The sequence below is a fragment of the Suillus clintonianus genome (assembly GCF_016758775.1).
Source record: "Suillus clintonianus strain FC179 chromosome Unknown DEU56scaffold_11, whole genome shotgun sequence".
Classification (NCBI taxonomy): Eukaryota; Fungi; Basidiomycota; class Agaricomycetes; order Boletales; family Suillaceae; genus Suillus; species Suillus clintonianus.
The window spans coordinates 147,397-172,845 of NW_024539235.1; the positions used below are offsets into that span (position 1 = coordinate 147,397).

The 25,449-nt window shown below is 44.4% G+C and overlaps 9 protein-coding genes across 9 annotated transcripts; 6 read left to right on the plus strand and 3 right to left on the minus strand.

The window, feature by feature from the left end:
• Window positions 1-2,250: 2,250 nt before the first annotated feature.
• Window positions 2,251-3,566, plus strand: DEU56DRAFT_752867 (uncharacterized protein; the record flags this gene model as incomplete). Its single annotated transcript, XM_041349659.1, has 7 exons — window positions 2,251-2,341; window positions 2,480-2,611; window positions 2,641-2,781; window positions 2,823-2,846; window positions 2,925-3,004; window positions 3,056-3,130; window positions 3,516-3,566. 7 exons carry the CDS (start codon window positions 2,251-2,253, stop codon window positions 3,564-3,566), a joined length of 594 nt encoding a protein of 197 aa, XP_041212390.1.
• Window positions 3,567-8,945: 5,379 nt separating this feature from the next.
• On the minus strand, window positions 8,946-9,555 carry DEU56DRAFT_752869 (uncharacterized protein; the record flags this gene model as incomplete). The annotated part of the gene is made up of 3 exons (XM_041349660.1): window positions 8,946-9,031; window positions 9,081-9,142; window positions 9,284-9,555. The coding sequence occupies 3 exons, from the start codon at window positions 9,553-9,555 to the stop codon at window positions 8,946-8,948; spliced, it is 420 nt and encodes a 139-aa protein (XP_041212391.1).
• A 349-nt stretch (window positions 9,556-9,904) lies between these two features.
• On the plus strand, window positions 9,905-10,699 carry DEU56DRAFT_752870 (uncharacterized protein; the record flags this gene model as incomplete). The annotated part of the gene is made up of 4 exons (XM_041349661.1): window positions 9,905-10,016; window positions 10,056-10,068; window positions 10,169-10,494; window positions 10,524-10,699. 4 exons carry the CDS (start codon window positions 9,905-9,907, stop codon window positions 10,697-10,699), a joined length of 627 nt encoding a protein of 208 aa, XP_041212392.1.
• Window positions 10,700-10,767: 68 nt separating this feature from the next.
• DEU56DRAFT_729540 (uncharacterized protein) lies at window positions 10,768-12,739 on the plus strand (the record flags this gene model as incomplete). Its single annotated transcript, XM_041348105.1, has 2 exons — window positions 10,768-11,079; window positions 12,275-12,739. The coding sequence occupies 2 exons, from the start codon at window positions 10,768-10,770 to the stop codon at window positions 12,737-12,739; spliced, it is 777 nt and encodes a 258-aa protein (XP_041212393.1).
• Window positions 12,740-13,086: 347 nt separating this feature from the next.
• Window positions 13,087-14,694, plus strand: DEU56DRAFT_869443 (uncharacterized protein; the record flags this gene model as incomplete). Its single annotated transcript, XM_041355555.1, has 6 exons — window positions 13,087-13,282; window positions 13,377-13,540; window positions 13,567-13,571; window positions 13,619-13,964; window positions 14,208-14,341; window positions 14,562-14,694. The coding sequence occupies 6 exons, from the start codon at window positions 13,087-13,089 to the stop codon at window positions 14,692-14,694; spliced, it is 978 nt and encodes a 325-aa protein (XP_041212394.1).
• An 889-nt stretch (window positions 14,695-15,583) lies between these two features.
• DEU56DRAFT_752872 (uncharacterized protein) lies at window positions 15,584-17,030 on the plus strand (the record flags this gene model as incomplete). The annotated part of the gene is made up of 4 exons (XM_041349662.1): window positions 15,584-15,925; window positions 16,148-16,232; window positions 16,289-16,857; window positions 17,013-17,030. 4 exons carry the CDS (start codon window positions 15,584-15,586, stop codon window positions 17,028-17,030), a joined length of 1,014 nt encoding a protein of 337 aa, XP_041212395.1.
• Window positions 17,031-18,167: 1,137 nt separating this feature from the next.
• DEU56DRAFT_729582 (uncharacterized protein) lies at window positions 18,168-18,476 on the plus strand (the record flags this gene model as incomplete). The annotated part of the gene is made up of 1 exon (XM_041348107.1): window positions 18,168-18,476. A coding segment is annotated over one exon (309 nt), but the record flags the coding sequence as incomplete, so codon positions are not given.
• Window positions 18,477-20,629: 2,153 nt separating this feature from the next.
• Window positions 20,630-21,010, minus strand: DEU56DRAFT_924693 (uncharacterized protein; the record flags this gene model as incomplete). The annotated part of the gene is made up of 1 exon (XM_041358560.1): window positions 20,630-21,010. A coding segment is annotated over one exon (381 nt), but the record flags the coding sequence as incomplete, so codon positions are not given.
• A 458-nt stretch (window positions 21,011-21,468) lies between these two features.
• On the minus strand, window positions 21,469-24,919 carry DEU56DRAFT_908923 (uncharacterized protein; the record flags this gene model as incomplete). Its single annotated transcript, XM_041357046.1, has 7 exons — window positions 21,469-21,724; window positions 21,829-21,853; window positions 21,904-22,294; window positions 22,331-22,543; window positions 23,415-23,528; window positions 23,845-24,383; window positions 24,559-24,919. The coding sequence occupies 7 exons, from the start codon at window positions 24,917-24,919 to the stop codon at window positions 21,469-21,471; spliced, it is 1,899 nt and encodes a 632-aa protein (XP_041212398.1).
• Window positions 24,920-25,449: the final 530 nt, after the last annotated feature.

Genomic DNA, 25,449 nt, shown 5'->3' on the forward strand with positions numbered 1-25,449 from the left:
AACATGGGAAAGGAGAAGACGCCCACAGCTGAAAAGACGCTCGACATCCACGGAAGTAGCTGCCATAGTCATAGAGTTAGTTCTTTACTACAAAAGGTGAAAAAAATCAACGTACCAGGTATACTGAAATAGTCTAATGCCATGCGAGAAAGGTGCAGATAGATGTTGCGCTGTTCGTACCACCAAGCAAGGGGGTCCTCGACACACTCAATTTCAGCGCCGAGGTACCTGTCGAGTTCGTTGTTGGGGCGACTTGTTGAAGGTGTGACAGCAGGGATACTGTCAAAGATATTGCCCTGTAAATTCAGTTAGCGAGTGCACACAAAAGCGAAGACAACTCACTGAAGAAGCCTCCATTTCTATACCATCATCATCTGTCTCTGAGTCTGCAGGTGAGACCACCGAGTACGAACACTCATATGTCTCCCTCACAAGGGTCTCGGCAGTCTCAACCCAATTGTCCTCCCACTTTGCGTGCCTGAAATATGCGAGTTTGTGTCGCAGGTGTAGAACTACATGCAAATAAAGGTCAGAAAAATGATATGAGTCGTCAACACTTACCCATAGCGATACGGTACACTTCTGATGTATCAGTCAGTTGGTAGTACCTGTTTAATGTTCTTTTGCCAAGTCCAACGGCCGCATGAATTGAGGGAAGAAACTGCTGGTCCCAAGAGTAAGTTGTCAGTTTCTCGTTGATTAAGTCCATAGCCAGAATAACAGTTGCCAGGTTTGGAGTTGAACGGGAGAAGAAAAGCATAGTGTCCTTGAGGATCTAGGGTAAGCAGAGACAATGAGTTAAACACTTGACACTAAACAATCCTATGTGTTCACATACCTTCAAGATATCACACAATTGCTCCGCAATTTCCCACTCTTAATCTGTCAGCTCAAGATGTCACAAGCCCAGGTCTCATTGCTGGGTCACAGTGTCAATTGCCTCTCAATGACTCAGTGCATACTGAATCATGTCGAACATTGAGTTCCAGCGAGTGGCAACATCCCGAGGGAGTGTGGTAAGTTTCATTTCCAACCTTTCCAGAATTTTGTGCCACGCTGGGAGCAGTTTTGTTGTTGAGTGAATGATCCTGAGTCCAAGCTTGCGGAGCTAGGGAACATGTTGCATTTAAAGGTATGTTTTACGATATGAGCGAGACACCCACCTTTGCAAGCACTGATTTTACTGGACACACACTGTTTCTCAGGTGTTCTCGCTCATTGTCTGTCATCGAAGCGGCCTCATCAACCAAACTGTCCACATCATCATCTCCATCCCCAATCTCATCAACATTTTCACTGAGCCCTGCCAATGTGGCCTCTCCCTCCTTCTTAGACACCTTGAATTCTTGAAGCAAGGATTTTGCTACAAGGTTTACCGTGTGCAAAAAGCATCTTGTATGCGACGCGGTCCCACCAAAGTCGGGCAGTTTCTCATGGAGTTCTTCAATCATCACGGTATTATTGGATGCATTATCGCATGTGACAGCGAGGATCTTTGTTATGGTAAGTCTCATTGTCTACACATTTCCAACAATTTGACTGACTTTGTCTGTTATTCTGAAATCTTCTAGTATCTTTTCAAATTCTGCCGCCAATTCTTACCAGTGTGTGACTAACAATGTCAATGACGTGAAATTTTGGTAAGTCAGATGCTTACTTTCGGTACCTCGACAATATCTAACGGCATGCTCAGCAGCACCCCCTTATGTTCGAGGTGCACAGATACAGCCACCAACACTCGGTGGTTTGTCGAAGTCCACCCGTCGGTGGTAAAATTTATTTTACCCTCATGCTCCTGCCAGTAAGTTTATTATATTTTTGTTGTGCGCATTAATTAATTGATGAACGTGCCTTTGTCATTTTAGCAATGCGCTGCCTGGTTCTAGCGAAGACCAGCCGAACATCACGTGACACAGTCGCAGGAGAAGGTAAGTAGTATTCGGGTCTTCCAGTCTTCATAAGAGACTGAAATCCCCTGTCCTTGATGATTTCAAATGGGCGTAGACTTTCAGCAACCCAATGAACAATTTCTGCCCTGCGGAACACAACTATGTTAGCCTGCGAAGCGTTCGAAAATGCTTTTGATGTACTTAATGTGCCCTTTCATTACAATTGACATCACTAACTCGAAATCATTATACCAGGTTCAGAATCACCGACAAAAGACCCCACTTTGCTGGTGGCATCTATATTTTGTTCAATAACCTCCATTGATCAGCTCACTTCCTCCAGCAAAACATTCACCTTACCATGATCATACCAGGACCAAAGGAACCAAGTCTCGAACAGTTAAATCATGCTTTGGAGCCATTAATTGCAGACTTTAAGATGATATATGCAGGTGAGTGACTTCTATGAGATTGCTTTATTTGACTTCCATCTCTTCTAGGCGTGGTTATGGAGTAATTCTGTTGTAATCTACCACCAAAACTTCCAAAGGTCCATGGAGCATTGGAAATACTTGCCAATAATATACCAGGATGCCGCAAGACTGCTGGGTTCACTGGGCACTCACACAAGATACATCCCTGCAACATCTGTCTGACCAAGCTCGAAGATCTACAGACAGAAACTGCCTATGACATCACCAGCATGTACTCCGTGTCTCATTGTATTTTGCTACTAACATGTCCATTTCAGATTTTGAGTTTTGCAATGATTTTATCCAGCTTCGTAATGCAAACTCATTGAAGATGGCTCGCTCTCAAGCAGCTAGGAAATGGATTCTTGATGCCACAGGAGCTCAATACTCCTGCCTGAGAGCTCCCAGGCTAAACACTGGTGCAAAGATTTGTTGTAGACTTAATGTACAATTTTCACAGTACACTGTTCTCCTCTCAATCGAGGTCAGTTGCTGACTATGCAATGGCAAGAGATTGAGCATAGTTTTCACCCAGACATCATTGTCGCTGGTTATCTCTTAGGTGCTGCTGGCTGGCGAGTGTTTCAAGACACCATCAATGGTATCATTTGGCCATCAGGGATTGGATGTCTTCCTAACAATGTATGTATATTGACTTGTTCACTATTTGAACAGTAATTCACCATTTGACAGATGTGTGAGAATAATTCACTGCAGAAAGCTGACCAGTGGCAAAGACTTACTAACATCCAGACTACCACATTCTGGGTATGTTGGTGTGACAAAAATGACAAAATCAAGACCATACCCCCTCCCATTCCTCCAAACTGCAAATTATGTTTAATATTCTGTTGAAACCGTTGAGAAATCTACAACTTGGGGTTTGCAAAAGCTTGGTGTACATATGCTGATCAATCATCACATGTTGATGCATTATCAAACAATCTTTGAGAACTTTGGGTCCACCTATGGCTGATGGCTATTTGCATTTGAGCACTGTAATGGTGACCAACAGAAAGTCGACCTCAATGGACATGTGGATGGTGAAATAGAGTTATCCCTGCTTTGAAAATGGACGGAAAACAGCTTTTTATGACCTCATAAGCTTCTGGTCATGTCTGTTTCTCTCATACTGCCTGAATATCTGTTACAGTTCATACATCTGCCTAAGAATGCTGACGATGATGAGAAAGAATTGGTCTGAAGCACTGTTGTACAAAAAGACGCTGATAGAGGCACACTTTGGACACAAATATCAGGATTTGGTGCATGTACAATCATATATTTCGCCTCCCTATTGGAACTTGGGCTCATTCTATATGTATACTAGATGGAAGTATCTTGACTCTGCGACACATCAAGAAACCTTGCGACCTCAGGAAGCTCACTCACTCTGACATCTACAGCTTGCCTCTTCAATATACGTGCACAATATGGACCAGCCTCCAGATTGTCGATGAATGTAGCACCAAATGTAGTGCTGTCCCTCTCCTCTCATGACAGTCAACTAAATTGTTTCCCTTTGTAATCAAGGACAGTATTCAGTATGGCTGTGCAACTGTGACATGAACCCAAAGCGGTCAGTTTGCATGTGCTAATATAGATGGTTCCCACAACCCATGTCGCCTGTTGTATCACTAGCCTTCCAGGAAAGTTGCTGAACAAGAAAATTAATCTGATCAATGATGCTAACTTTACAAGTACGTTTCTACACGATCAACTGAGTCCAGGCTTCACTCGTTGAACAAATCATCAACATCACAACCTCCAAGCACATTATCAAGCTTCTCCTTCAGCACAATATTTGGATAAGAGATTCGTGTGGGTCTGTAATAAACGGACTCTCTCAGTCGTTGCGCACGAAGGCAAACGTCTATTGATATTCACCTGTAATAAACGGACTCTCTACTCAAAGTAAGTAAAGGTGAATATGTGAAAAGTAAGTGTCTCACCTCAGTCGTTGCGCACGAAGGCAAACATCTGAGGTGCAAGGCTAAATCATAGCTGACTAAATACTATGCGAGCTCTTGTGCGAGCATATATGTACCTGAGACCACGACAATAAGAAAAAGGGGCGCTGGCCCAGGAACTCGATGACGTCTCGTAAGTGCTATAAAGAGAATAATAGCAAGATCAAATCAGAATGAAACATACGTGTTGCTGGACGTTCGAAACAAGGGGGACAATACACATACATTAACGCAACTCAGCTGCAAGCGCGCTTGCCGTTTCCCAACACACAACAATTGCACAGACTGGAAGATGTCAGTGAGGAGCCAGATGGTGTGTTTATAGGGTCCATGAGACTATACATGGAGGATATCTCAGAACCCAAATCAGCAAAGAGGACTGTAGTTGATGACCTGTCCTCAGTGACAAGGTTCAGAGACCCTCTTGCACAAAGAGCAGAGGATCGCTTACAGGGATGGCTTCGTGGCCCTGGGACCGCTTGAGATGACCCGGATAGGTTCTGCATGTACGAATGCCCCAGGGGTCAACACATCATGACAGATTACCACCATAAATATGATAACCTTGGGTTCTTGTGGTCCCATTTTTGAAACTTGAGGACCCAAACTATTAAATAGACTATGAGTACTGGATGCACCTAGGGAGGTTGTTCAGGTATGATAAGAATTGGCGGTGCAGGAAAGTCAATTTTGTCGTCCCCTACAAGTTCCCATCTGAAGTAGGAAGAGCACAGCCACATAACCTTCATCTGCTTCCCTCACCCTCGAGACTGAGCACAAGCATATACACAATGTTACCTACCAAATACCGGCCTATTTTGCATGATGATGACTGTAACTTATGGCAGGTATAATTTATTCCAAATCATCAGTTGATCATTTAAAGCCCTTACTCATTTATACAAAAGACATTGACATGTAATAATAGTCAATTAATTAATTAATTCTGACTGATCATTATGTTGAGGTGTAACAACAATCATTAAATTACTGGATAATCCAATCATTGTGTGTCCACTATATTCACAGAACCATGTGAGATACCAAAACAGTGAGTCAATTTATTATTTCTGAGCAATCATTTTATTGTGCAGGAGCAATAGTATGCTGCCACCTACATGATACATCAGCACTGCCACAATACACTCTCCCACAACATATAATACATTGGTAGCCTTCACAAGGCTAATTCATTAAGATTCTTTGCTATCAATATCTTATTCATTCAAGCTCTGCCAGGAAACCCAATCCACAAAGGTGCTGGCAATACCTTGGTGGAGGTGCTCGTGCCAGCCACTACATCCACTCAGGAGTTTTCCTCCTCGGGTGAAAGAAGTCATTAAGGGTCAAATTAAGGAATACTGATTAACAGTGTTCTCCTTCCCAAATGCACATGCACATAATCTCTTGTGAATTCTGGTGCGGTGTGTCTGATGCTCGGAGCCGACTACTTGAAGTCCAACGAGGTCCTCAACACCCTTGGGATTCACCTCTACAGTGAACTCTACATTCTCATCTGCTGCTCCTGCCATGTGACACTGACATCGGAGATGGTTGCTGGTCACAGGACCAATCATCACTCATCCTATAAGGCAAGTACACAACTCCTACATTTTTATTCTGAATTTAAAAGACCTTCCCATGTCACCTGATATCCTCCACAGATCTGCAGGCTGTCTTGGATTTTCACTCAAGTTTCAAGGTGTATGTGAAATCGCCGCATGAGCTCCTTGGACCCAAGCAATGGTTTGACCTGCAAGGTTTTGTCGGTAAGTGCATACTGTGTAATAGACTTTCAGACAATGCAAAGACACGATTGAGAAAAACATAGTTCCACAGCTTTGGCACAGGTCTGTCATTGACCTTGCAAGGTCCAACATTTGTTCACAGGTTTGGGTGGCTCCTTTTTGGGGATCAGTCAGAACATCTTGCCAGGTGCTAGGCCCAATGTGAAAGTAACCCTCAAGGCTATGTTTCTTACCTGCAATAGATGTTCCCTTGGTCATGCCAGCAGATACTGAATGAGAGTGGACCCCATTTGTTTGATTATGGGCTAGGACAAGTTTCAGAACAATGTCTGGATTAAAATTACACAGAGATCGAATCAAAAAGAAGCATATGGAAGAGGAACATGACGATATTTTCCCCTGACTGGCCATAGCTATCCAGACCATTGTGTGAGTACCTGCTGCACAAAGCAAGGTATGGCTCATCTAATTGTCAAATTTATCAAATGATTCATGTGTGAAGGTTGAGGATTTTGATGGATCTTTTGGCTTGTGTGTCTTTATACATTGAAACACTAGATTGTTCCAAATCAGTGTCGAATTATGAAATTCAACAGAATATCATCCGTTCAGAAGATGATGTGGTATGGGATGCTGATCGTTACAGTGATTCAGTCAAATTGTCTCTGCCTAACTGTAACATGTTGCCGACAACCGAGCCAGAGAAACTTTAAAAATACTTTCCCCAGGGCTGACTTGGGGAAGATTTCAGAACCGGAACCATTGTGGGCAGCAATGGTAAATTTTCTGGCCATTTATTGACCCAACATCTTGTCCCCATCTCGTGTGGTGTATTGAATGAGCATCCCACTCATATCCTGCTGATTCAGTACTTAGTGGCATGTCAATACAATAGCCCCACTCTTACTGATTTTATTTTCCACTAGCAATTTACAAGTAACAGGCTGTGTGATCTTGAGAGAAATAAAATGTGTTCTAATTCAGATTGACCATGTTTTTCTGATGCACAGCAGCGCTCACTGAGATTTAAACATGCTGAGGCAGTGTATTGAATGATGCAGTTCGAAGGCTTGAAGTTCAACATTGACAGTCATGACAACACCTGCTTGACAATCTCATTTCTACACTGATCTGGCCTCTGGTCTTCATCGTCAGTCCCCTCAAAAATTGCACCTGGATGGCTACACTGGTGTTCCATTGCAAATTGAAACCACACTGAACCACCAAACTCATTGAAGTGAACTAGACTTTCCTGCAGCTGAGAGCATGGACGCACACAAGTGACTACGAGAATGGGCTGCAGCAGGATGGTAAGGAGATTGACTTTATCCCAAAACGTTTACACTAACTTCATTCATACAGGGCCGCAGCTACAAATCTCGAAGGAGTTGTTGAGGCAAAGCACAACCACCTGCAAATTCTCCTCGACTGAAGTACCATATCCCCACACCGAGCATTTATCGTTTTAGGCACATTATATCATTGTATTCCCGATCGTAATGTAGAGAGTGATATCTCTACAGGCTCGTATCCCCCTATTTCTACATCGCCTTCATCACTATCCATAGGTAGGTGCAGGCCTATAGAGATGCACGTGGCCATTTGCGCTTTACCGCATAGTGCATACTACACGTGCACCCCTTTCGCATACCAGCGCTATACTCGGCATATCCTCCCATGTCCTCCCATGTCCTGTCTTGTCTATCCGGCTCCATGCATATTCCCACTGTTATTACCATCACTGACCACATCCAGGGTCTCTTACACATAGCATTACATATATCTGCTTCACTTGCACTTCCGCACAGCCTATCCGCTTCCCTTATGTCTCATTATCCTGAGAGCGCGTGTAGTGACTTACATATCTAGAGGACTCAGAGGATTCCAGACTTACTTACTTTTCCCTACTTGGACTCAGTATCTGTTTTCTGTCTAGTCGCGCATTGAGCGCTAATATCATCACTGCTTTGTCTATCTGTCTCCTGGAGCATCCTTATCATTAGCCGCCGCTCAGTTTCTACTTCACGCATATCACATGTTAGCCGCTGCCCTCTGCATATCCTGCGCATCTCGCGTGTCCATCGCATCATCACCGCGCATCTTCGCGCGCTTTCACATATCTTTGGCTTCAGCTATTCTCTTGATCCCTCTCATTATTTAGAGAGATTGTCTCAGTAGCATTCCCTAAGGGACGATTCTATCAGCTCGCCTCTCGAGGTAGATATTCCTTGTGACTCCCCAGAGTTCGCATTACTATTTCCTCACCCACAGCGACCCAGTACCATTTGCCATAGTCATGTGATTCAATAAATTCATTTTGTTTTCTGTCTAGCATGTGTAAGCAGTCCAGCAAACAATATCTGCGCAGCACCAATTCTCTGGGCACTCTGTGAGTGTCTGTACATACATGGACAGTGATTTTGTTTGGCAATTTAAATGAATTTTGTAGTTACTGGGTGATCTGTGGGTGTCTGTACAGAGACTCACAGAGCAAGGTGCTACTGTGATGAACTGGCTAACAGGGACCAAGCTGTGGAGCTTGCACGCTGTACACCGCCAAGTAGTTTACTAATGAAAGCTCTATCTGATTTAAAATTTATATAAAGTTTATCATAATTGTACTCCGCATGAGAAAGCTTTGAATACCTGGACTAAGATGGATGGACAACACCAAATGTACAATTGTGACAGTGTAGTTGCAATCTCATCACCAAAATGCCAAATATTGCAACACTGATCAGGAGGATTAAGTTACCCAAAGCCCACACAGTCACCTTGTTGAGTACCAGTGATAATATACAATAAATTTGTGTCATACTGGTCACAGTATGTAACCTTTGATTAATTTTATTTCTTCTGCAATATCTACACAAATGCTAGTGTTGGATAGTATTTATATGGCCAGACTGTTTTGGACACCCTTGGCAGTACATTTTTGCCATTCCCACGGTCTATGAGACTGGGTTTATTTGTAGGGTGAAACCCATCTCTGAGACCTACCTCTCCATAGAGTCTCCCACATAAATTCCTTGAGAGGTATAAGGGCATCCTCCCAGCCCTCGCTGTAGGGTAGGCATGGGTAGGAAATCAGTAGAAATTTACAGCACAAAATACAGATATTGGCTCAAGAGCAAAGGTTGGAATTAATTTGCGGGAGGAGGCCTCGGGGGATTGGACAAATCACAATTAAATGCTCATGTCACAGCATCACGGTCATAGTCAAAAGGAGGATCATTGTCTGCCCACCTCGAATTCTGGAATCTCCTGCTAGAACCCTTGCGATAATTCCCTCGACCACCTGAATGGCTATGATAGGGAGATAGTGAATCCCCATGCTCATCAAAGTCATCATGTCGGGGGTATCCACCTTGAGGATAGCCTGAGTCAACCACTGGACTGTATTGGCTTGGATAAGCACAACTGCGCTCACTGGGACCATAGTTACCATGAAAATTTGGTGCAGGTGAGCTGTCATGATGAGTACTCAACTTGCTTTCTGCATGAATGTCACCAGAGCCAGGACCATAGCGGAAACAAGAATCACAGAGGTATAATGCATTGCGGGGGCACCTGGGATGCCCTATTAATAAGCCTTATTATACTGGGTAGTTACGTGTCTCACCAACTTTAATTAGGCTTGGATCCGTTAAATCTCAACACCAGCATTAAATAGTGCCCCAGCTCCTCCCAAATACCTTCAATAAATACTGTATCTACCTCAATATGGTAGGGGCGGGTGCACGGGCCTATTCGGCAGGTATCCCACCTGGCATTAATTGTGTCATCTGTCTATTTTAATCCGGCACCTTCCGCAATGGCCTGCTATGGCTTCCCAATTCAAACCAAACAGCTTCCCATGCTTCCCATCTCTCCTCCTCATTGTGCTCATTGTCGTGCTCATTGTCCCTGGCGTTCCCCTCCTCCTCATTGTCCCTGGTGAGCAAAACAATGTTGTTACAACTTGCATCACATTAGCTTTGGGGTTAGGGTTATGTTCCAGAACGTCGCCATATATGGATTAGCCCACACTAACCCTAGGTTCACTGTTTTGGTCAAAGAGAACACTAGCTGACTATTGCTTATGACAGCACATATGAACCAACCAACCAACATCTCCTCCTCATTGTGCTCATTGTTGTGTTCATTGTCCCTGGCATTTCCCTCCTCATCATCCCTCTTGCTGCCTCCCTTGTGCCATCGCCTTCCCTGTACCCTCACCCTCCATCTTGTCGCACTGCCACCCCAACCCAGCCAATGCCTCACACCTCAGGCGTCGGGAAAGTCAAAGGGCTCTCCAAATCTGTCATATCCCACGAATTTAGAGGGTGCCACCACTGTTCAAAAATCGTAATGGCCGGCAAACAACGCCAGCGAATGGCACAGGCAGATTCAAGCCGACAGGATGCTATACAAGGTACATCTGTGTTCTTTGTCAATACAAAGCTAATACCGCACCAGAGATGTTGGCAGAGGACCGAAGCGCTGTTGAGAATATGATGGCAGATTTTGGAATGGAAGTGGAGGTGTTCGCGCATACAGCACCTCCAGGTGAAGAAGCTTTTGACCTCAGTCATGCAGGTGGGGAGCACGAGGCCTTTGAAGGGCTTTGGATTGCCTAGTTGATGCCTACTTAGACTATCGCCATTGAGATTCTGGCGATGGTATGCCAGATATATCAGATCAGAACATGTCAGGTGTCGATGCATCATTTTCAATTAATGACATTGAGCTAATTGATACTTTCAGTAAGTTTGAAACAGTGCGTTATATCTTCTACTTATTCCTTTTTGCAGCAAGAAGGCACACACATCTTCAACCATTACTGTTGCACCAATACCCCAATAAAACTCTTATCTACTATGGGTACATCGGGTGTGCCCCGATGTATCCTTCTGTTGCGATATCACTTTGCACACTCTCCGCCTACCGTCAATCACATCGAACATGTCCCCGGTTTAGTATCCAATCACAATGCAAAACTTTGTGTTACCTTCATGATGTATCATCAGGAAAACTGGTTCTTGCAATTTTTGGATATGAATGGCTTTAAGTGCATGTAGTGCCACTAATGCTTATAGATACATATATTGCAGCATAGAGAAAAATTGACTCCAAATCCTGATCCCACCACAATCCAAACCCTAATCCTAACCTTAATCCTAATCCTAATCTGACAGGAGGCTGACTAATTCTAACTTGATTAGGAAATTGGTTTCTGCCCTTTTTGCACTTTTTGGTTTTGGATGTATATTGTGCCACTATATAACTATGGTAGACCGTGGGAATTGTTTAAAAAAAAATCAAAGTTGTAGCCCTTGTCAAGGGGAGTCTATCCACAATCTTGAAATATCAATAGGATAAAATGCTAGTGAGATATAGGCAAAATACTCGAAAATCATCAGCTTGTTTTGAAAATGTCTCAAGTAATAACTTGATCAGTTCTTATCCTATTGATGTGATATGGCTATGGACAGACCCTCCTTGACAAGGGCTACAACTTTCATCACCACCTCACTTGAAAAAAAAAAAATTCAAAAAAGTCAAATTTTGCCGATGTTTTTCGAGCATTTTGCTTATATCTCAATAGGATCTTATGCTATTGATGTCATGAGACTATGGATAGACTCCCCTTGACAAGGGCTACAACTGTGATTTTTCGAAATAATTCCCACGGTCTACCATTACCCATCCTAATGGTCACCCTTATCTAATAAGCAAAAATGCGAAAATTTGTTGAAGTAAATGTGTAGCTTATAAGTTGTGACTTGAATCATTGGTATATATTGACATTCTGGTTAGGATATATAAAAGAGACTATGGTGTAGTGGTCTTGATCACCTTTTATCTTGCATCACAAGTCATGAGTTCAATTCCCCCTTGGTGCAGTTGTCAAAAATGTGAAAAACTCGAAAATGTGAAAAACTGAAAAATGGCAAATAAAGTCATTCATAGACATTCAGAGACAACTAAAGCAAGGTGGGTTGAACTTTTATGACCTGTCTTTAGTTGGCTATTTTTCGCAATTATTGGGATATGGCAGCTATATATGACAACTATAACAGGGCACTTGTCTTTTTTTGCTCTTTTTGCTCTGAGGGATATAGATGCTATATTTGCAATTAGTGCAAATACCATTTTTCCTGATGATGTAGTTCACTTACATCAAGGTTTTCTTATTTATGTTGAGTTTATAGGTTCCATATCGACCATACCTAAGAACACAATTCTCCGCAGCCTATGACACTTTTCTAGAAATCATTCATCGTGTGAAGCAGCGTCTGCGGGGCACGCTCAAACAGGATACCGTCAACTGGTGTCTGCTAAACTCATGCCCTGCAGGCTGTTATAAGCTTGATGATGAGCCCGCACTCGATTTTGAATGGTTGGTATCCATTGATGGTAATAATAGCCTCAAGCGATGGGACTCAACCATTTATGGGACAACTGCCCAATCTGATTCTTGCAATGCCCGTTCGGATTATTGGATTCACGTGACCGCTGTTGACAAGTTTAAGGATGAAGTCAAATCCCGACAAGTAAGTGTCTGCTATTTATACAACTATGTTCTAACATTATCTTTTAGACAGACTCAAAGAGTGATGATGACTGGCAGGACGAGTCCACAGACACAAATCTTCCAGGAGCATTCTTGTGTGTGAATTGGTGGAGAAACGCTGGACCAGAAACACGTAAGAAGATGTTTGCCGTATTTGAAGAGTCGGGGATTTTCATCGCTTCGTGCTGACATCATTTTGTGCTTCTGGCATGTGATATGATCCAAAGTGGAGAACTGTAAGACCTTGTTTTGAAATCATTTTGTTTGCGCTAATGCATTTCAGCAGTGCAAAATATCCGTTGGCAATCATTGACAAGCTGCTTACTGTGTATGGCCAAAATGGAGCTTGCACTTACAATATTGGTTGCACCTTCTCGGAAATGTCAATCAATAGCACATTGGGTCCTCGTGCACACAATCTTGGTTTTTGGATGACAGTCGGTGCCTTCCATGGCCATGCGCACAATTGAAGGTGCCAGCTCGACTGGCACCCAATGTATATTTCGGGAACAGGTCATACTGAGGGCGAGGGTTGTGAGCATATATTCTCTGCATCTAACGAGCTTGCCCGTAGCACAAGGCATGCTAACCATTTTCATCGCCACCAAGCCATCAAAGAACATTTTGCATTTTGGGATGCTGATAAGTATGCTGCACTTAGTACGTCATGACATATTTACAATCACAATACTGATGGGCCTTGCCGTCAGGCAATTATTTTTGGAACCATTACTGAGAAGCGTTGAAATCGGTTCAGTTGTTGACAGCTGAGCTAGAGACTATCAAGGCTGAGCTACGCCTCAGCGACAACAACTTCCCAAGATTCTTCGATCAGGAACACATATATCTGGATAGTCTGAAGCGGCCAGCTCCACGAGATCAGCTCTCTATACATTATGTTGAGGTACTTGACGAGCTTGCAGAATGAAGGTGTCGTGCATTAGCTAACAACTATCGCTCATCCCTGATGTGATCTTAATAGGGCTGAATGGGATCTCGCCTTTGAATCTGGCAATAATGCCCTTATGGGAGTACATGCTGGCAGTTTGGAACAAATGGGTGCTGTGCTCAAGCAAGCCCGCATCCAAGTTGATTCTTCCTATGCCAAATTACAGCATGCCGAGGTGCTTGTTGCTTATTGCAAAGGTGTCTTATCTGTTTATGAGAGATGGGTGATTGGCGGGGAGGAATACAACCGTTTCAAGGAGGAAGCAACACTCAGCAAGTATTGTGCTGCATTAGATGAGCTCGAACATTTGGTTGTTATGAGATTATTCAAGCTATCAAAGCTCTTGTTATCAGGCACAGGTTTGAGTGTTCCGCTACTAGTAGGTGCTTGTACTATGGCTGATTAATTCATGATTTGTTTAGGGTACAAGCTCTGGCAACAAATTAGCAAAGCTTTACAGCGATGCTCGGATGCTATTCGCAATACAATCAATCACTACAATATCCAGGCCACTTCCCTGATCCCACCAAGACCGAAGATTGCGTGGAAAGACATTGCTGACTACACTTTCCTTGGCGAGTTTGACCTTCTGCGAGACTCCCGTGCTGACATCCAAGACAAGGATTGGGCAAGGCCAGCTCACCGTGAGGCAACTACGAAGTACTTTAGGCTCTGCCGAGCTCATGAAGAAATCATTCAACTCAATATTGAAATTCACTGGCTCCGAACTGCTATCCACGATGAAGCCACAGAGATGTCTGCAGCTATCAACAAACTTCTTGTCGCTGACCCATTACTTGCTTCTGAGCTGAAACACCAGTGGCGCTCACGGGCAGCCATCAATGCTGTGCACATACATCGGTTAGATCAGATTGAGAGACTGTTTGGATTCTCTGGTGTCAAGGGCATTGGGACTCACCTTGCGAATCCTGTGTTCAGCAGACCAGTTGATACTAACAGTGCTAATTTTGGTGAGTGTAGATCTTCAATGGCACATCATCACACTAATCCCTACCACAGCACAACCAGACCCTGATGCTCTTGACCATGAAGAACACAAAGTGATCACCGAGAACATGGCCGATTGTTTACATTCAATAAATGACTGACATACGCCCACTTTGTGACTGCTCCCCCATATATTGCATAGGACTACATGTTATATATATATATATGCTTTGGATATCAACTATGAATCAGGCTGTTAGGATCAAGTACAGGCTGAACTCCTGCATCTCCTAATGTGACTCACATCCCTTTCCCCATAATGTTGTGTATATTGCACCTCCAGACACATGCAAAGGCAAGTGCGAAAAGCTTGAGGATAATTATGGTGATGTGGAGGAAGGCTAAGAAATACCACCTCCGCCTTGCAACAGCCAGATGGATGTTAATGAACCCTTCACATACCGCATCGACCTTCGGATCTGGTCAATGAGGATGTCACAGTGTTAATTCAGGAGATTCAAATTTGAATCATATATTTCATACCTATTGGATTCGTGATCTTGCGCTTATGTGCTGTTTCAACTTCGATTTGTGATCTTGAGCTTATGTGCTGTATCAACTTTGAGTGTTCCATCAGTCAGATGGTGCAACATTCTGCTTAATGCATTTATTCATCTGAATTCTGTAGAAATGAGACACTAGCAAGACTTTCATGATCTCTCCATGAATTTACAGTTCACGATCAGGATTTGTGATTTTGAGCTCACGTGCTGTATCGACTTTGAGTGTTGCATCAGTCAGACGGTTCAACATTCTGCTTAACGCATGTATTCATCTGAATTCTGTAGAAATGAGACACTAGCAATACATTCAAGATCTCTCCATGAATTCACGGTTCATGATCACAGCTTTCTGGTGCTTGATTTGTTCTGGGACTCATTCCAGAATTGCACAGCCCACAATGGTGAGCGTTATCATTACATCTTACGTTCTGGCGCTTAACTTTGCTTTTAACCCTCCTACACAACTACAGACCTCACTAGTTCCACCATGGTCACCCCAATAAACCCCAAGTCCGCTGTGTCTACTGCTTCCATTCACCTTCCAAGTCAAACCACAGGACAAGCCACTATGAAATTCACCATCCCCAGTATTGCAACTTTGCACACTTCAACATTTGCTCAAGGGTTCAGCAATAATGAACATCAAGTGGCCGCTAGGGCTTTACTGAGGCATGATGTTCGTATTGATGGGACACATTATCAGGCTAGACAGCCTGGTGGCCTTCACCCATCATATTTTGGTTTTAGCGGCACTGCTAAACAAACTGCTGAAAGATCTCTTACCCACGAGGAACTGCTTGAGGCATCGCTGCAAGATGTCTTCAATGCAGTAAGTCATTTATGTTGGTGTCCACGTCTTACTCAAGTCTCGCTCATTTCCCAGCTGAGTATGCTAGACCGCCTTGATGGCGGAATCTCAGTCCTTGTTTGATGTGCTGGGTCTGAAGCAGTCACTTCACCCGAAAATCTCCCCATTGACCTCTATGTCACACCGAGCAAACTACAAGAAACACCCAAGCGAATTGGTGGAGACCTTGCTGTATGGGTGCAGGTATTTGCCCAAGAGTTTGCAATGCCGCATCATAAGCGGTTCAACCAATGCTGCATCGTCGAGAACATACAACCACCACAACACTGTAAGCGGTAGTTCGTGTTTGGTTTCACTGTTCACATGCCTAACTTAATCCAACAGTTGCTGCAGCTCATATTTGTGTCAAGGGCCCACAGTATCTACCTGGCCCAGTGGTGGCCACTGGCGCACATATCAAATGTTCTGCCCAACCTGCCAGCACCTTCACGAATGAGTTGCAAACGACCACAACACATGATTCTCCATCTGCAGCTATCCGTGGAGGTGCAGAGATGGGTGCAGGCCTTGGCAAGAAATTTTCACCACTGCCGACCACACCCCATGCACAGGTTCATCGACGTAGGCATGCGGATACTTTCATGCCCGGCAAGGTGATTGGTGAAGGCCCGATTTTTTCGGTACCGAAATTGGAGCAGGACACTGCATTTTATGCTGGTGGAATGCCGCTCATTAGTATTGGACCGAACACTGATGTTGCTATGGATCAGATTAAGTTGGGGGACAAAATCTTACCCAAGCTCCGTGTTCTAGTTCAAACAGTCTGTAGCAGCCGATGGGAGGCAGTGTTGAGGTCCCCGAAATGGGATATCTCGTATAAACATGCTTCCATTCTGTCTCAGGCATTGCTGGTTGACCTTCAGGGCACGCCACCCAGCCCTGATGTTGTAAAGGTCGGTGATACTTATGTTACCTGCTGTTATTATACTAACTTGATCGAACGACTATAGCAGCCATCATCTGTTCTATCGGTTGTCCTGAAGTTTATTGGTATACTAATTTTCTTATGTGGCCTATACTTTTTTTCGTCTCATTATTTTTGCTGTAGATCACTGTTCCCCTTTGAGTTTTCGTTATGAGCCGCATGTCCTGTTTCTCCACCGTGGGTTAGAAAAAATAAATGCATTATTGGTGTGTTTAAATATTTGAGTTCAACTACAAAAGCCCTTCGCTGACTTTTGCCGTCCCTCTGTGGACAATGGTCTCCCAGTCATTCTATGCTGCAAAGCATGCAAGACGTACTCAAGCACAACCTCGTAGTCGCCCCAAAGTAACCCTCAGTAAAGAGGCTCGCGTGGCACTCAAGTTTCAGCGAGCCGAGAAGTTGCGTCAATTCAAGGATGTGCTTGATGCTGCATGGAGCCAAATTGACGATGTTACGACGACCATGGCTACCACCCATCACAAGAGCTTCCGTCGTGTACAGCATGACTTGCACATGGGTCAGGGATTACTCTGTTCAAAGCATTCAAAGCTCAGCATTTGGAACACATTTTGCTGGAAAAAATCTCAGGAGGCCAAGAAAGAAAACTGTAAGTTTGCTGATTTTTATCTTATACCTTTTCGTGACCTTGTGTTGAATTAACAGGCAATGTCCACGGAAAGGAAGCACTCCAGTCACTGGTCTGTGAACATAAGGACAAATACCATGCTCTCACACAGGAAGAACAAGAAGAGTTGCTCCAGGAATTTGCCGACAAGAAGGAGACCAAGATCTCTGGGGTATGTGTCTCAACAAGGTCCAAGATTAACAACATAACACAAACCCTCAAGGTGGTTGAAAATGAGGTATGCACACTCAAATTGCAATATAATGTTTGCTAAGTGTGTGTCATTACTAGCTCAATAGCCTGAACTCTCGCACCGGTGCTGAGATTATGTTGTACATGACACGTGGTACCACTGATCTGCCCCTCCGCGCAATCACCTTCATGACACCTTTATGGACTCCATCATGGGCATTGACACGCAGGACTTTGTTAGCAAAATGGAGGGGTTTGCTGTCCAAGGGATACAAGGTTCAATTTTCTGTTACTATCATCCTCTCAAGTTAAATTAATTTATATTTGTACTAGGCACCGCAAACAATCACCAAAAACGCACCTCAAATCTTCGAGGAGAAATTCGAGCAATCATCACCCAGAAATTGAGTAAGTCCTTTCCTTTCGCTCGATGGCACACATTTTATTTTACTTTATTAATAGGGGAGGTGACCGGCAAAAGCAAAGCCAAGATGCAGTGGGCAGATTACTTTCGCAACGTGGTCAACCCTTATCAGGTCGCCATCAAAGGATGGCCAGAGCACATTCCATTCACAAACCTCAGCAATATGTCCAGCTCCCTTCCAGACCTTCAATTTCTTTTAGACTGTTGGAAGATGGTCACTACAACATGGAAAGTCTTGGATGACGAGGAACTTGTGCAACTCCGTCGTGAGCGCGATGAAAAAATCAACAGTGGCGAAGTTATTGAGTCTCGCCGAAGGACACAGTCTGACAAGGGTAAGAAGTGAGTACGACCTGCGACAGCCGACAACATCAATGCCAGACGTCGCAAGAAGTACAGGAGTGCAGAGACTGTCAAGTCCAGTGATGATGAAGATACCCGCAGTCAAGAACAGACACTAGACCCATCCACTGCTTCAGGCAGAGAGCCAACAGTATTGGACTCAATGGTCATATCCCCTTCAAGCAGCACCCCAGCACCCCATGTCAATGCCCCAGACTCAACCATTGCATCCACTTCAAGCAGTATCCCAGTAATTAGCGAGTTTGGCACTGACTTCATCACCACCCAGTCTAACACTGACATTTTCAATCCACCTGGGCCTGGGCCTGATTTTCCAACACCCCAGACATGTATAACATGTTTCCTTTTGACTGTGATGCTGCCTTGGCACACCTTGATGAGCTTTTCGGTGGTCATGCTCTCGCAGGCACAGATTTCATTACTCCCACGCCATAACATAATTTATTCTGTAGTAGTGAAAGACTTAATTTGATTTTGACAAAGTGGAATGACATGGTAGTTTGATAAAATTAATGTCTAAAAATAAGCCACCACCCATCTACAGCTAGAGTTTAAAAGTCCGGTTGGGTCCGGTCTTTTGCCTTATTTGGAGGCAACCGGACCAGGACCAGTTGCCTGATTCCCACAATATCAGGCAACCTTGGACTGGACCTCAAAAGACTGATATTTTCAGTCTCTTGCAGTCTTACAACCGGTTTTAGACCGGTTCCGGTTGCAACCTGTCTAAAACCTGTCTAAGACCAGTTGTACTCCTTCCCACGATTCCAACGGTCTAATTTTTGTAGTAAACGGTTAAGATCTGAGCAAGATGTGAGCATTATAAAAAAGGGTTCCCAAACTCCGCCCTGCATGTGAGTCAAATATGAAATGTCATTACTATGCTTAAGTTTCTTGACAAAATATGTGCTGCTAGTCAAGGCAATTGTATAGCTAGTCTTAACTTTTCAATAGGGTAAGATATAAGATTGATATAAGCTTGACAAAAAATCGTTATCAGGCTTGTCTTTGAAAAATAAAAGTTGTTATAAGGCTTAGGTGTCTTGACGAAATATGTGCTGCTAGTCAAGGCGACACTATAGCTAGTCTTATCTTGTCAATAGAGTAAGATATAAGCAAGATATAAGCTTGGCAAAAAAATCGTTATCAGGCTCGTCTTTGAAAAATAAAAGTTGTTGTAAGGCTTAGGTGTCTCAATGGTAATTGTAGTCCTAGTCTAGGCAAGTCTATAGCTACTCATATCTTGTCAAGCACTCAAGTTTTGCGTACATTATGAGCCAATTGGTGATTTTGACTGATTTGACTTGCCGTTCTAACACGTCTGATCTTTGTGCTAGTCTTGGAGCATGATAATCATCAAGAGTTATCTAAATTTGATGTTCCATACCATTTCTGAGGTCTACGAACACACTGGTAAAGGTTTTTAAGCTTGGAAATAAATCCCTGGTTCAGTGCCAACAAGCCAAAAAACACGCCCCACAGATTTATACGAGCCATTCTTAAAATGCTTGTAACTTTCCCAAATCTCAACCAATTTTGAAGATCAGACCACCGATAGAATCGCCTAAATGAGCACTACCCATTTATAGGCAACCGGTCCCACAATGGACTGGTTGAGACCAGTCTTTTACTGGTCTTTCATTTTTGCAAAGTTAGGCAACTGCAACTGGACTTTCCTGGATCTGAGGCAACTGGCAACCAAGGTCCGGTCTTTTTTGGTCCGGTTTTGGTCCGGTTGCAGTCTTTTTTTGGTCCTGCAACCGGACTTTAAACACTATCTACAGCAGCACAGCGCCAATGCAATCTCGGGTGTATGACCCACTATCATGAAGCCTGAACAAGCGAAGGGAGACTCTAGTAACTGTTGAGGACTGCAAGTATCAATAATTTAGGGGAGGGTGCAGGGTGTGGTCCATCTCTGGTGCAGCACTACATTATTAACCATAGGCAGGACTGTAACAAAAGAATGAAAATACACACATCGAGTATTGGTCGTTGTTTACCAGCCATCAGGACTTCGAACAGCAGTGGCGCCCTCTAAATTTGTGGGATATGACAGATTTGGAGAGCCCTTTGACCCTCCCAATGCCTGAGGTGTGAGGCATTGGCTGGCTTGGGGCAGCAGCGTGACAAGATGGAGGGTGAGGGTATAGGGAAGGTGATGGAACAAGGGAGGCAGCAAGAGGGAGGCAGAAGGGGGAGGCAGCAAGAGGGACGATGAGGAGGAGGGGAACACCAGGGACAATGAAGGCAGAAAGAGGGAGGCAGCAACAGGGAGGCAGCGAGAGGGAAGATGAGGAGAAAAGGAACACCAGGGACAATGAGGAGGAGAGGAATGCCAGGGACAATGAGGAGAAAGAGAACACCAGGGATGATGAGGAGGAGGGGAATACCAGGGACGATGAGCACGACAATGGGCACAATGAGGAGGAGAGATGGGAAGTGTGGGAAGCTGTTTGGTTCAAATTGGGAAGTGTAGCAGGCCGCTGTGGAAGGTGCCAGATTAAAATAAACAGATGACGCAATTAATGCCAGGCGGGATACCTGCCAAATAGGCCCGTGCACCCACCCCTACCATAGTGAGGTAGATACAGTATTTATTGAAGGTATTTGGGAGGAGCTGGAGCACTATTTAATGCTGGTGTTGAGATTTAACGGATCCAAGCCTAATTAAAGTTGGTGAGACACGTAACTACCCAGTATAATAAGGCTTATTAATAGGGCATCCCAGGTGCGCGGGGGTGGAGTGTGTCACAGTTGTGGATACGTGCAGCTTCATGAGAGTACCCACAAGTGTGATGAGGGTCATGTGGGTGTAGAGCCTCATGAGAATTGCCACAGAGAGGGTAATAAGTATCATGCTGAGTAGGATCCCCATGATCACAAAGGGCATCGTGAGGGTCACAGTGGGCAGTGTTACGAGGGTCGTGTAAAACATCATGATGGTTACAAATGACACCTCAAGTGTCGTCATAATATTAAGGGTCATGGGGAGGCTGATGACCACCTTGAGGGTCATGGAAAGGGTGGTGAGGAGGGTTGTTTATGAATGAGAAAGTTGCGTGGAGGCTGACGACTGCCTTGAGGGTCATCACAAATGCAAGTATCATCATCTTGGAGAGGGTCGCAAGTGTCATGGAGAGGGCCATCACGAGGGCCATTGTTGTCGCGAGAGTGGGGAGGCTTGTCCTCATTCCCATGAGGAGTGTGGGCACGAGGGACACCACAAGGAGGCTGCTGGTTGGGAATAGTGGGGGCCACCACATTCAATGGTAAAGTAAATTATGAATGAATGAAATAAGTCAAAAAATGCACCCTTCTTGGGGACCTCAGAAGACCCATCTCGAAGGTGCATTGCTTGACCTATTAAATGGCATCAAACAAACATTAAGTTGGAAGTGAATGGTACTCACCATGTTCTGGTGATGGGAGACCATCACTGGATGATTCCACTGTCAATGGGGACAGTGGTCCGCCCTTTGTGGGAGAAGTCATTGACAGCACCTTAGACTTGGACTTGGATTCTGCATTCTTGCCCAGCACCCCTTTCTTCCCTGCTTTCGAAGTGTTAGTCTTCTTTGTGGATGGGGCAATCTTCTTTGATGCACACAAGGTGTTGGCAGACTTGATCTTCCTCTTCTTTCCATGCTCCACTTCTTCGTACTCTGTGCCAGGCTCTTCCGAGAGGTTATCATCAACGGATGTAAGTTCAATAACCTCGCTTGTAGTTGCAATCAGCTTGGCAACAACCTTGAAAGGGTGCAAGGGTGGAGGTGGAGGAGCACCTTTGAGATGCATGTTGGGCTTTTGGGCGATCACTCAAGGTAGGGGTTTGGGCACTGAGGTTTCAGCTGGCTCGTTGTCATCCAATTCAGACTCAGAGGATGGTGAAGGGGACTTGGGAGCTTTGACACTCTTCTTGACTTTTGCGGTTGCAGTGCTGGGCTTGAGGCAAGGAAGATCATCATAATTGGTGTGGCCATCAATGAACATTCGTTGGGCACCAGGATGTGGCCATTCAGGTGGAGGAACTTCACCTTCATTGACAGGTATCTGAGAAGCAATGACACCCACTATACCTAATGTAAGTATGACATTTTTACTGTAATGTAGTTTATATGTACCTCAATCCTTGTTGGCAAATTGGGCGATGACCATAGTACCTGCCTTCAGAAAATCAACCAGTGCGCCAATTTCTGTCTGTGTCAGTGCTCTGATGCCTTTGTTCACCCTAAGTTTGCTGTGTGCTTGTGCGTGGGATAACCTTTGATACAGAGGTTGGCTTCTACAAGCGCCGCTGGCATGAGCTTTTAAGGGAAAATCCTTCCAAATTTCTTGCTGCTGTAGTAGGGTGTTGGGGCGTCAGGGGTCAGTTCTGGTTTAGGCAGGCAGGGGTTTTTGGGATCTTAGCAGACACTTAGAGTAGAGTTCTCACGTGTTGTAGCATCACTCATCCATCCATCTGTCGTGCACCAAGTGTCGAGGCCCCAGCCCTATCCACCGCCAAGGTTGACTGGTGCGACACAGGGTACATTAGTTGAAATGAAGATGTCTCAGAGTGACAACAATGAAACATACCGACTTGTCGGTCAATTTCATTCTTAAGCCACTTCAAGCTGTTGTCTTGTCACTCCTCCACAACATTAGAACACTAGTCTATGTCATTGTTTAGGCTTGATGTCGGATTGTGACGGTTATCATCATTGATGTCCGGAAATGCTTCTTCAACCACGGAAAGGGATGTAACATTACTGGTTGGGATCACATAAGTAACCATGTAGCATTATTATGAAACAGAGACTTTGGCTTACTATATGTGGGCTTTTAGATGGCCGATAATCACATCATTGCTGGCACGGCATGGCATCTCCCAAAACTCTTACTTGCTGAGTACAAGTTATCATTTAAATGGCAAATGACTTACCCCCGCAGCACTGGGTGTGTTGTAGGAATGACCGAGTGATCTGTCTTCATTGATGACTTTACCACATAGCACAATGGCCACTTCAAATCCAAACCTAGTGGAGCCAGACTCGAGCTACCCAAAGAGACATTAGCCAATGCCACACCTTCTGCTGAGAGTACGTACAAGGCTTGACACACTGCGGTAGTGTTTTTAAAATGCTTATGCACGCTGGGCTATATAGTTTGGGGTGACGAGCCGAGGAGAGATGCCTCTTTGTGCCTCGATAGGATGTCTTGATACATATCAGGAAAGGCCATCTTGAATTTCTCATGGCAGTGTCTGCATACGGTTGCACCTGTGAGGGAAATGAATATTAAGTATCATGCTGTACTGTTGTATGTACTTAATAGGTGTGCTGCCACCTTCAGGCACCTCTGCTAATGCACACAAGCTCCTGCTGCACATGGTTCTTGAAATAATTGGCATACAGATTCCAATAATTTGTGCCATTTACAGCGCGTCCTCGACTCTTCAGGAATAAATTGATTAGCTGATTCATGGAGAGAGTGGTGGATGTTGAATGTTTGAGGAAGCAATGTTTGATCTCTCCAAAGCTGGCCTTGAGTGCTGTATTCATATCATCTGATCTGCGACCAGTCACAACATGTTCCTCATGGTGGGTGACTGGCTCATTCTCTTCGGGGAATCGAGTGCAGGAGGTCGCAGCAGAATTATAGTACCCTGAGACTAACATGGGACTGGGATCTCTTGTTGAAGTAGGAGGAGGAGCATTAGTGGTGTTCACTAAAGTGTGATTGGGACTACTGCCACCATCCTTGAGTGGAGTGGGTGGAATGATCTTTGTGGCTGGGAGAGGAGGCAGTACATGGTCTTGACCTGGTAAGTATGGTACAGGACGTAGGGTGAATGCCAAGCTCTGCCCAGAAAATTCCTGTGTGAGACCAGAAGAGGGTTGGCCAGCAGGGTCTAGCGAACACCCATTGTGTCAGTAGAATTTGGCCAGGGGTCTTGCCTGGGCCTCGAGGCACCTAGATAGATACATATAGTGAATGTCAGTAGAGTAGACTGCACCCATTCCAGCATCTTTTTCCTTCCATTTGGTCTGAGTCCCATGGCTCATTGTCCATGGCCACTTATTCACCATGAGTTATAGATTGACTGGGTGGACTGGGAAAATGAAAAGTGGTTTGTGTAGGTGGAGGTGCAAGGTGCACTTGTGCGTTAGGTGCAGATGGTGCACCCCACAGAGACTTGTCACCCACTTCAACTATGCCTAGAGCTGGGTCTCCCAGCAACCCAGCTGTGAAAGCATCAGGGTCCATAATGCCGAAATCAGGGGAGGGTTGCTGCATCCAAGAGGCTGCTGGTCCATGGAATTGTAAAACAGATCCTGCAATGGTGCAGGAGCTTGTATCTGTTCCCGGAAGAAATCCAAGGTGGGGATGGCCTATTGGGTTCAGGTCTAGTTGTGACTTTGCTGACTGTGGTGAGTTTGGCTTCATTGTTACCAATATAAATAACAAAAGTGTTGTTGTACCAGATATACCACGTGCTTCATATCTGGCTCCCAGATAAAACTCCAGGGCACAAGCTATCTGCCATAAACCAGATTATTAGGGCATTATTGGGAAAATTTATGCCAATGAATACCAGTTCCCTCAATTCCATGAGATGATGAGGAAGTTGCCTTTCATCATGTCAGTATTCTTTTTATGATCAATATGTGTCATGCACTTATCTACGTTCAGGAGTGCAAATATCCTACCTATCAACCCCAAAGCATTGGAGCCAAAAATGTCTGTGAATGACAACTGGCTAAGAAATATGAGTGATGTTTTACCCATTGTAATGTATGCAATGGACTCCACTCACCCCGGCCTTCCTAATGTGGTATTCACCTCCGTACATTCGCAAAGAGCCATGCAGGAAGTCAATGTTTCATGCTTCCATGGTGGACCTTGATTGAAGATATGGTTCTTGTCCTATCTTGAGGAGTGGCGAGATGGAGAATAATTTCATTGATGACTAGTAA